The following is a 12,238-nucleotide window of genomic DNA, read 5'->3' on the forward strand; positions in this document are numbered from 1 at the left end:
CACCGTACCTGGCATCAGTTTATTTTTCTCAAGAGCAAATTTGGTTTTCTGTCATTAGTCTTTTTAGCTAGTATTTGACATAATGTGTTGAAGTAATTTTATAACTTTTTTAATTAAGCTCTAATTATGAATTTAGCGTACGCTAGAGAGAGCTGTGTGCCTTTAGCAAGAATGAAGTGAAAGGAAAAGAGATAACTGTCTGCACCTCTGACATGTAGTTCACTTCTTTCTTTTGTCATTGTCCTAGTTCATTAGTATTGTACTGGGTTTTTTATATGTCCTTATTTTGTTTTTAACATACAAGGTCATTTGCTGTGTTTGTTGACAGGTGCCAATTTGCTAATTGACAGCACTGGTCAGAGACTAAGAATTGCAGATTTTGGAGCTGCAGCCAGGTTGGCATCAAAAGGAACTGGTGCAGGAGAGTTTCAGGGACAATTACTGGGGACAATTGCATTTATGGCACCTGAGGTGAGAAGCATCTTTGAGTGTGATGAAAGAAAATATTTTGGAGTTGTGTATAACAGCATTATACTAAATTATCTTGCAGTGGTATCCAGTATGTACTTACCAACTAGAAGTCCATGGCCCTTAAAATACGGTTTTAATAATATCTTTCAGACCCTTATTCCCGACCTTTCTTTGCTTTGGCAATATTCAAAAAATAGGTTTTAATAGATTTGCTTAAGGGCTGTTACTAATAAAGAATTTTGGGGTAATTTATAGCAGTTGTTTTGTAGTAAACTCAAAGTGCACATAACAAATTTTTAAAAATATTCTCTCTCTATTCTAAAAGGAGATGAGCATACAGAGGCAGGTCCTGTCTGTAGTGGAAAGAGTTTAAGCGTTGTTCTTCTGACTCAGCCTCTTCTGTCGTGTTCATAATTATTCATGTTCACATGTAGTAATGATTTGTTGTCCTCTTGCCATTGCTAAGAGCAAAATTCTGTGATGTGACTCTGCTTCAGAATCTCACAATTCCCCAAAATATTTTTGTGCTACCTGGAAAATTAAGCTCATTAATGAAATAAATTAGATATTAGGTAGCCCACAGAATTGCTGTTTGTACGTTTTCTCCCTAAAGTAAGAAAGTAGAATCTATAACTACAAAATGGCCCTCTCTTTTTCAAATGAGTCCTATTTCCAAATTAACTCTGATTTATTTTAGGTACTAAGAGGTCAACAGTATGGAAGGAGCTGTGATGTATGGAGTGTTGGCTGTGCTATTATAGAAATGGCTTGTGCAAAACCACCATGGAATGCAGAAAAACACTCCAATCATCTTGCTTTGATATTTAAGGTAATTGTGAGATAAAAATTACTTCTTTGTGCTAAAAGGAGTACAGCAGAATTTGGCAGGAGGCAAATTTTGATGGGTTCTCCCTAACAATCTAGCATGAAGGTAAATAAATAGTCTGTATATTTATTCAGAGAGGATTTGATACACAAGTTTTTTACTTTAAGAGGGTGCAAAAGCAATACAAATTTGGTAAAAGCTGTACTTTGAATTTTGATTTTTTTCTGAGCTAGCAATACGTGCTATGATACACTCTGATGATGCCAGGCAGTAGCAGCGAGTCATAGCTCCCAGTCAGCCACACAATCACGAGAGTAAACAACCAATACTCTATAGTGGACTGTGTTGTCAGATGATTTTGCTGAACAGTAGGCTAATGTAGGTATTACAAGCACATTCAAGGTAGGCCAGACTAAGCTACAATGTTTGGTAGGTTAGGTGTATTAACTGCAATTTCAACTCACAGTATCATTAACTTAGGGGTTTATCATGACATAACCTCAGCATAAGTTGAAGAGCATCTGTGTGTGTGTATTTCCAGGAGTTGATAATTGTCAATGGTGTTGTCAATGTTAGTGACATACATAGTCACTTCTTGTTATTTGAGGTAGTTATGCTCTGTTGCTACAAATGTTGAATTAGCAAATACTAAAACACTGCTCCTAGAAGAAATATGTAGTGCGTTTATATGTATATGTATGTGTGTATATATATCCATCCATCACTTTAAAAACGTGAAATTCTTCATGCATTTTACATAATTCAAAAATTTTAAAATCTAATTTACCATTTTCTTTGTTTTTTGTTTTTGTTTTTGAGACAGAGTCTCGCTGCAATGCCCAGGCTGGAGTGCAATGGCACGATCTCAGCTCACGGTAGCCTCCACTTCCCAGGTTCAGGCAATTCTCCTGCCTCAGCCTCCCAGGTAGCTGAGACTACAGGCATGCGCCACCATGCCCAGCTAATTCTTGTATTTTTAGTAGAGATGGAGTTTCACCATATTGGCCAGGCTGGTCTCAAACTGCTGACCTCAAGCCCGCCTCAGCCTCCCAAAAGTACTGGGATTACAGGCATAAGCCACCACACCTGGCCTAATTTACTATTTTGTATATTTAAAAAATTCACACCCAAGTCAGTTCAGTCCTGTCTACCTTTCCTACCTTTTTATAACTCACAAATCCATTCTCTGCTTCTCCACCATAGAATAGGTAATGGTTGAGATTCTTAGCTTTTCAGTAGATGTGATGGTTGAAATCATGGGCTTTGGAGTCACACTGACCTAGTTTTAAACCCTGGCTCTACCCCTTAATGGACATGTGATCATAGGAAAATTATTTTTTGTGTCTACCCTCCATTTTCTCATACGTAAAATTGGTGCAAGAACCCCATGAAGCATGTACTTCGTGGGATTATTATGAAGATAAACAAAATTACACCTAGGCCTTAGTGAAGCACTCAGCCCACACAGTCAGCTCCACCTGCCGTAACCTCCTCCAGTGCTCCCCACACTTACTATATAACCTCCTCAGTCACTTCTCTGACAATACTGGTTTCGTATTATCACCTCATTTCCTCTATTCTTTCAGACGTCCCATGTCCGTTCTCTACGTGGTTCAAATTCTTACTCTCTTTAAGGCCCACATTTTGTGCTTCTCCTGCTTGGGCACCCCCTTTTTACTCCTTCGAGATTCTCATAGCATTTTAGTACATACTTGTTTCTGACACATTGTTTCTTGTCCGCTAGTTATGTTCCTATCTTGCCTCCTGTTTCAAACTAAGTCTCCTTGAGGTCCATTCACGTCTGATTCATTTTTTTCTTCCCAGAGTCTTATACAGAAGTTGCTCAATAAATATTCATGGCTAGGATCAATTTGAAAGTTTGATGTTATTTTAAGAGTTTTGGTGAGACCCTGGAAACAATTGTAAATGATTTTCAAATTGGCACGGTTCATATTTTAACAGATTTCATTGCATTCTCCTTCCTAGGTAGAGTTTAAAGAGAATTGTACTGTAATATTTTCAGTTTCCTTAACTTGGAGTAAATACTTTGAGGTCTTTGGAAGCACCCCAAAGCTTTCTCAAACACTTCCATACCCTGTTTATGGTAGTATAAATTGCTGTAGCACGTTTTTTTAGAGAGTGATTTGGCAATATCTGCCAGAATTTTTAATGCACTTATTCTTTGACTCAGCTATGCCCATTGTTAGGAATTTACTCAAGATTACCTCTAGAAGTACCAAGTGCCAAGTTCAGGATTATTCATTCTACTCAAGAAAGTAATTAAATTATCCACACTATACAGAAATTAAACGAGTTTAAAGCTGTTGGTGTTGATTTACAAAGTGCTGCAAGACACATTAATAAGTGAAAAGAGCAAGGTATATAAAGTGATCCTGGCCAAGCACAGTGGCTCATGCCTGTAATCCCAGCACTTTGGGAGGCTGAGGCGAGAACAAAACTTGAACCCAGGAGTTGGAGAGCAGCCTGGGCCTAGCGAGACCCCACCTCTACCAAAAAAAAAAACATTAGCTGGGCATAGTGGCACGCACCTGTGCTCCAAGGTACTTAGGAGGCTGAGGTGGGAGGATCACTTGAGCCCAGGAGGTCAAAGCTGCAGTGAGCCATGTTCACACCACTGCACTTCAGCCTGGGTGACAGAGTGAGAGAGAGACCCTGTCTCTAAATTAAGTTTTCTCTGTTGTAGACATTTTAGAAAATCTTAAGTCTGTGTATATATTGGCCTTTTTTTTCTCCACAGAACACACACACACACACACACATCATCAGTAAGTTACATTTGGGGAGAAGGAAGAGGGACTTTCATTTTTTGTTTTGTATTTTTCCTTTTTGTGGTGTGTAAGATGTGTATATATCATTTGAGTATATCATGATATAGGATCACAGACCTTAGAAGATTTTTCTTTATATTACTTTGCATTTTTTAACCCAAAGCATTTATGAAATTACTGGGGTGGGGAAAAGAAAGAGTTTTCTTGTGATTATGGGTAGGTGAGTTTAAAGTATTCAGACTTGATATTAGCCCTTTGTCAGATGAGTAGATTGCAAAAATTTTCTCCCATTCTGCAGGTTGCCTGTTCACTCTGATGGTAGTTTCTTTTGCTGTGCAGAAGCGCTTTAGTTTAATTAGATGCCATTTGTCAATTTTGGCTTTTGTTGCCATTGCTTTTGGTGTTTTAGACATGAAGTCCTTGCCCATGCCTATGTCCTGAATGGTATTGCCTAGGTTTTCTTCTAGGGTTTTTATGGTTTTAGGTCTAACATTTAAGTCTTTAATCCATCTTGAATTAATTTTTGTATAAGGTGTAAGGAAGGGATCCAGTTTCAGCTTTCTACATATGGCTAGCCAGTTTTCCCAGCACCATTTCTTAAATAGGGAATCCTTTCCCCATTTCTTGTTTTTGTCAGGTTTGTCAAAGATCAGATGGTTCTAGATGTGTGGGATTATTTCTGAGGGCTCTATTCTGTTCCATTGGTCTATGTCTCTGTTTTGGTACCAGTACCATGCTGTTTTGGTTACTGGGCCTTGTAGTATAGTTTGAAGTCAGGTAGCGTGCATGCCTCCAGCTTTGTTCTTTTGGCTTAGGATTGTCTTGGCAATGCAGGCTCTTTTTTGGTTCCATATGAACTTTAAAGTAGTTTTTTCCAATTCTGTGAAGAAAGTCATTGGTAGCTTGATGGGGATAGCATTGAATCTATAAATTACCTTGGGCAGTAAGGCCATTTTCACGATATCGATTCTTCCTATCCATGAGTATGGAATGTTCTTCCATTTGTTTGTGTCCTCTTTTATTTCATTGAGCAGTGGTTTGTAGTTCTTGAAGAGGTCCTTCACATCCCTTGTAAGTTGGATTCCTAGGTATTTTATTCTCTTTGTAGCAGTTATGAATGGGAGTTCACTCATGATTTGGCTCTCTGTCTGTTATTGGTGTATAAGAATGTTTGTGATTTTTGCACATTGATTTTGTATCCTGAGACTTTGCTGAAGTTGCTTATCAGCTTAATGAAACTGAAGAATGCTAAAGACAAGAAGTAACCAAAGAGAAAAGACAAATTACAAGAAAAAAATTGATAACAATTATATAGATGACAGAATACAGCAGCAGCAAGAGAATTCAAAAGACAAATTGTACCTTCTAGTGATTGAAATAAAATAAGTTAACCTAGGAGTTCATAGCTAGCTAAATGATCATCAAAAAATAAGAATGAAATAGACATATTTTCAGACACAAGAGAATTGTGGAAGTTTACCTTCATCAGACACTCACTGAAAAAAATTATTTTTAGGAATGCATTTCAAGAAAAAGAAAATTGATTCCACTAATAGGCAGATATGCAAGAAAGACACTATCTCTGCCTGGAGTCAGCTCTGATTCATAATGGGTGCTCAAAAATTGTTTGTTAGAAAACTAATACATTATTTTTATATATGACTTGAAATTAAAATATGGTTATACAGCACAAATTTTAGAATGTAAAGAGTGTATCACAATTTAAAAATAATTATCAGATTTTGAATTTTTTTAGAAAAACTACAAATAAGACCAAATAAAATTTTTTTTCCAAAAAAAAAAAATATTCAGACTTAAAACTTTTTTTATAAAAAAGTCATTCTTCATAGTGTATTTGATACTAAGAATCAGAATTTGTCCAACATGGAAGGAAAAAAACAATGCAGTTGTATTTTCTGTGTATTAAATTGACTCTTCAGTTTTAGTCTTTCTTAATCTAAATAGCCCTCTATGCTGAAGAAATAGAAAACGTGCAGTAAGAACAAACCATCTCAGAGACTGAATATGAGGACAGCAGAATTCATTTGAGTGAATACTTTATCTACCTGAACATTTTGATGTACTTAGCCTTGTTGATGTAAATAATAAAGAATAGGATATATTTGATCAAATCCTAAAATCCTAAAATTTGAAAGCTTGTTAGAGAAAACCTCCCATCCAGTGGATGAATTTTTTCATAGACTTTTTGATAGCAGAAAATCCTCCCACTTCTGCTTCAGTTCCTCTCTGTTCAGGATGTAAATGTAAGGGTTCTGAGGTCTATGCACATGTGTTTCTGTATCAGAAGTTCCAGTTGTGCAAAGCTTCAACACTCTGGCTTTTTCTCCACAGATTGCTAGTGCAACTACTGCTCCATCGATCCCTTCACATTTGTCTCCTGGTTTACGAGATGTGGCTCTTCGTTGTTTAGAACTTCAACCTCAGGACAGACCTCCATCAAGAGAGCTACTGAAGCATCCAGTCTTTCGTACTACGTGGTAGCCAATTATGCAGATCAACTACAATAGAAATAGGATGCTCAACAAGAGAAAAAAACTTGTGGGGAACCACATTGATATTCTACTGGCCATGATGCCACTGAACAGCTATGAACGAGAACAGTGGGGAACCCTTACCTAAGTATGTGATTGACAAATCATGATCTGTACCTAAGCTCAGTATGCAAAAGCCCACAACTAGTGCAGAAACTGTAAACCGTGCCTTTCAAAGAACTGGCCCTAGGTGAACAGGAAAACAATGAATTTTGCATGACTAAATTGCAGAAGCATAATTTTATTTTTTTGGAGCACTTTTTCAGCAATATTAGCGGCTGAGGGGCTCAGGATCTGTTTTAATATTTCAATTATTCTTCCATTTCATATAGTGATCACAAGCAGGGGGTTCTGCAATTCCGTTCAAATTTTTTGTCACTGGCTATAAAATCAGTATCTGCCTCTTTTAGGTCATAGTATGCTACGAGTAGCAATACATACATATATTTTTAAAAGTTGATACTTCTTTATGACCCACAGTTGACCTTTATTTTCTTAAATACCAGGGCAATTGTGGCTAATTGTGCATTTTACTGTTGGCCCATTCATTTCGTTTTTGGAAATTATGGTTTTGTATTTTCATTTTTATTTACATTCATTTTTGTTTATTCAGGGAAAGGTGATCTTTTTTTCAAACCAGAAAAAAAAAAAACTAGATATGAAGTAGAGTTCATTAAATACCTTGCTGTTGTCAGAGTTTTTAAAATACAGACTTAATTTTGTTTTTTTAAATTGGAATACAATAAAGTACTACCTACATTTGGGTCAGTCACCACTCTTATTGTGCAGGTTAAGTACAAGTTAACTAAAAATTAACTGTCCTCTCTGATGCAACTCACAACCAAGATCAAGATTACCTTAAAATTTATTTGAGTTTTTTTAGATGTTTTGGTTGTCAAACTGTAGGAAACTTCACAACATTTAAGTCTTACTCTGTATGTAACAATCCATCATTCACCTTCACTACTGGTAATAACATATAGCTGCCATTTTCCTTTTACCATGCATCATCTCTTTACAGTAGGCCTGGCAGATCATTTTTTAAAAAGATTATTCAACTACCAATCAGTAGTGTTTTTAAACAGTACATTCGCTTTGAACTTGGAAAATGTGTTCGGGGAATTGAATTTCATTTATACACTAATTCCTTGGATTTTGCACAGTTACCTAATGGTTTTAGTCTGGAGTTAAATTCAGATGCATGGAATCCTGAAGGAAAATGGTAGCTTTTTAATCTTTGTGTGTGTGTGTGAGTCTTTTAAATCAAGTACTGATTAACTATTAAATACAACTTTGAGATTTTAGTTTTAACTCTTCAGAAGCCAGTGTGAAATAGAATTGGTTATTCTCAAAGACTCAGGATAAACTAAATAAGCTATATAGAGTACATTTAAAATGTACAATACAAATTGGAAATAAAATAAGTTACAAGATAAGTTTACAGGGATATATTGCTTATAATTTTTAAAAGACAGTTTGTTTTTTATGTGAATATGTTTCTTAGTGAAATTTTACATTCCTTTGTTTTGGAAGATTGGCGATATTTGAAGAGTTAAAAATAGTACAGAAATGTGAAGTTTGGTAGCTCTAAATGTGTTGTACTTGACTTTTTTTTTTTTTTGACTACTTAGAATTTTCACAATTCTAATAAGATTGTTTCCAAGTCTCTCATGTGCAAGCTTTAAAGGATGCACTCTTGCCATTTTATGTACTGGAAGATCATTGGTCAGATGAATACTGTGTCTGACAAAAATGTAAACTGTATAAACTGAGGAACCTCAGCTAATCAGTATTACTTTGTAGATCACCATGCCCACCACATTTCAAACTCAAACTATCTGCAGATTTCAAAATCCATTGTGTTTGAGTTTGTTTGCAGTTCCCTCAGCTTGCTGGTAATTGTGGTGTTTTGTTTTTTGTTTTGTTTTCAATGCAAATGTGATGTAATATTCTTATTTTCTTTGGATCAAAGCTGGACTGGAAATTGTATCATGTAATTATTTTTGTGTTCTTAATGTTATTTGGTACTCAAGTTGTAAATAACGTCTACTACTGTTTATTCCAGTTTCTACTACCTCAGGTGTCCTATAGATTTTTCTTCTACCAAAGTTCACTTTCACAATGAAATTATATTTGCTGTGTGACTATGATTCCTAAGATTTCCAGGGCTTAAGGGCTAACTTCTATTAGCACCTTACTGTGTAAGCAAATGTTACAAAAAAAAAAAAATCTCTGGGTTAAGAAAATTTGGCTTAAATGTATCCTTTGTTATTTTAAATATATTGAGATATTTTAATTAAAATTTTTACCCCATTGAACCGATTTTATAGTATTTGTACCTATTTTGGTGTTTTTGTCTTTATAGTAAATAAAAGTTTTTGAACAAATGTTAATTGTTAATTTTATTTATTTTGAAATAATTTCATACTTATATAAAAGTTGCAAGAATACTGCAGAGAACTTCTGTATACCCTTCACCCAAAGACCCCAGTCAGGTTTCGCCAGCTGCCCATTTATGTCCTTTATAGCAAGAGGATCCAAACCAGGATCACAGGTTGCTCTCAGTTGTCATGTTTCTTCAGTCTCATTGAATCCAGGCCCATTCCTTAGTTCTTCCCTGACCTTAATGGCCTTCTTAATTTTTTAAAGAAAGATTTCAGATTATTGTTTTATAGAAGCCCCTCAAATTGAGTTTGTCTGGTGCTGCTTCTTGATTAGATTCAGAGTGTGCACTTTTGGCAGGAATATCACAGAGGTGATGCTGTGCTCCTCTCGGTGTGTCATGTCAGGAGGCATAGAGGTCGTTTGCCCCGTCACTGGTGATAACTGATAGTAACACTGTACAGTTACTCTTTCCTTTTATAATTAAAATCCACCTTTATAATTGAAAGTATTCTTTGGGGGTGATATTTGAGACTACATAAATATGATGTTTCTTGCCCAGTTTTAACTCTGCTCTAAGCTTTTTTGCCTGAATATATTACTCTGATGGTTGCCAAGTGGTGATGTAGTTCCTTCACTTTTTCTTTGCAACATTTTGCTGCAAAGAAGAGCTTTCCCTTCTCCCATTTATTTATCATGTATCATCATATATTTGCTCAACTTGTTGCGGATTTGCCCAGTAGGAATGTCTGAGAGCTAGCTTCTCTGTCCTTGGCAAGCCACCATTATTCTTCGAACACTTCCGTACTTTCAGCCCCATCTTACGCAATGTCTCCTTTGGCCCTGGGATCAGCCATTTTCCCAAAAAGCCCTGATTCCTTTGATGGAGAGTGGTATTTTTAAAACCAACATCTGGGTGCTAGATAGGCTCAATTCTACTGGGTGTCACCGCTCCTTGGCTCTCTTGGTAGAGCTAGAATGTATATATGAATATACACAGTTCTGTGCACACTTGCAAACTATGCATACATATACCTACCATCTACGTACACATAAAAACCATGAGCTCACACCAACCTTCCAATTGCAATCCAACACCAACAGGGTTCATTCAAGCTTTCCCTTTTTCCAAATTTGTAACTTTCTTCTCAGGCAGTGAGAATCATGACTCCGATTATTGCCAACGTTTTGACTTACTTGCTTAATTCTTCCTCATCTCCCTCCCCCATGTAACCAGTCTCCATGCAAGATGATTAATGTCGCTGAGTTCAGAAGCCATTTTGCTTCTCTACATTGGTTTCAAGTTTCTGTATAATTTGATTTGTTTTTTTTGTTTTTTTTGTTTTTTTGTTTTGAGACAGTCTCGCTCTGTTGTCCACGTTGAGGTGCAGTGGCACAATCTCAGCTCACTAAAGGCTCTGCCTCCCAGGTTCAAAGGATTCTCCTGCCTCAGCCTCCCGAGTAGCTGGGATTACAGGTGGACACCACAATGCCTGTCTAATTTTTGTATTTTTAGTAGAGACAAGGTTTCACCGTGTTGGCCAGGCTGGTCTCGAATTCCTGACCTCAGGTGAACCACCTGCCTCGGCCTCCCAAAGTATAATTTGATTTTAAATGTACGTCTTTTAAATAGGTTTTGGGTATTTTTCAAAAGGGTACATTTCTGTCACTTAAGAAAAATATTAAGTTGGAGAAAAGTTTTTTTTCCAGATGAAGTAATAGAATCAATTCGATTGCTCCTTAATTCTATTTAAATGATATTAATAATTTTATAAAATGGGTGACAGTCTTCATGTCAGAAATGAGAAAAATGTTGGGGTACTGTGCTCATGGAAATGCCGATGATTGCATTTATGAGCTGATGTAAGTCATTTGTTATAAAACAATGCATGAAATAACCAGTGAGGGAAAACAGTGACTAATGGAAACTTACACAAATTGCTGTCTTTCTGTGTCATGACATGGTTTGGCCGTTTTAAATTATGCTATAAGCATAAATGCCAGGTTGAGCTGTGATTAAAAACGAAAGGACGCGTCTCTTAAAGTAGGTAATGACGGATACAGTGATTACAGGACCTGAGATACAACCTGGGTTAAATCTGGTTCTGCCACTTACCTGCTACGTGATCCCCATTTTGACTTTCTGAACCTCCATTTCTGCATCTATAAAATGAAAGTGACAGTGTCGTGAGAAGTAAGAGCCTATATAAATGGCCTAGAATAGTACCTGGCATGTAGTGAATGCACAATATGTGTTTTTATGAATGAATGACCCAAAGGTCACAGACTCAAACCACCCATGGGACTAGATCCCCAGCAAGGCTTGTGGCGGACCTAAGAGTTTGCGTCAAGTTCATGTACAAGGGAGGTCATAGTTAACCATGTCAGAATGAAAGCCCAGTATTGTCAAATCCTCTAAATTTTCAAGAGAAGCTGGAAATCTGGATTTTACGTGCAATTCCCTGATGTTTAAAAACTAAATCCTTATTAAGAACTATAAAAACTATTTGGGCTAGACTATTGAGTTGTGGCTGACTACCTTTTGACCTCTGATCTGTGCCTGGGCTTAGAAAACAAAAAAGGTAGAAAATTAGGAATCTCAGCTTTGGGAAATTGGATCTAAGACTTTTGTCTTTTTTTTTTTTTTTGAGACAGAGTCTCACTCTGTGACCAGGCTGGAGTGCAGTGGCGTGATCTCGGCTCACTGCAACCTCCAACTCCCTGGTTTAAGTGATTTTCCTGCCTTGGCCTCCCGAGTAGCTGGGATTACAGGCACGTGCCACCATGCCCAGCTAATTTTTTTGTATTTTTAGTAGAGACAGGGTTTCACCATGTTGGCCAGGATGGTCTCGATCTCCTGACGTCGTGATCTGCCTGCCTCAGCCTCCCAAAGTGCTGGGGTTATAGGCGTGAGCCACCATTCCTGGCCAAGACTTTTGTCTTCTAAGATGTGAGATGAACAAAAGTGGAGATGCTGATTATAGATGCTAGAGAGCTTACCTCTGAAGAGAAAATTAATGTCTTAACTACACACACTAATGTGAAATGCTTACCACTACAGCTCAAGTATCGTGTTACAAAATATTAATATGCATATGTAGCATTCAAATATGTTGTCAATGTTAGAATTAACTTTGTAGGTTTTATTTTGCAATAGATAACTGTCTGCACAATCTGTTACCAAAAGAACTCCATCGATGACTGAAGCCAGTCTCATT

General features: G+C 36.8%; 1 protein-coding gene across 1 annotated transcript in view; it reads left to right on the top strand.

Moving 5' to 3' along the window:
• Window positions 1-9,025, top strand: part of MAP3K1 (mitogen-activated protein kinase kinase kinase 1) — an 80,960-nt gene extending 71,935 nt beyond the window's left edge. The window contains exons 18-20 of the mRNA XM_030798282.1: window positions 329-471; window positions 1,169-1,300; window positions 6,439-9,025. Coding sequence (XP_030654142.1) covers window positions 329-471; window positions 1,169-1,300; window positions 6,439-6,588 — 425 coding nt within the window. The 3' untranslated portion in view covers window positions 6,589-9,025. The remainder of the gene's footprint in view (window positions 1-328; window positions 472-1,168; window positions 1,301-6,438) is intronic.
• The last annotated feature ends 3,213 nt before the right edge of the window (window positions 9,026-12,238 follow it).

Source organism: Nomascus leucogenys, chromosome 18, assembly GCF_006542625.1.
Source record: "Nomascus leucogenys isolate Asia chromosome 18, Asia_NLE_v1, whole genome shotgun sequence".
Taxonomy (NCBI): domain Eukaryota; kingdom Metazoa; phylum Chordata; class Mammalia; order Primates; family Hylobatidae; genus Nomascus; species Nomascus leucogenys.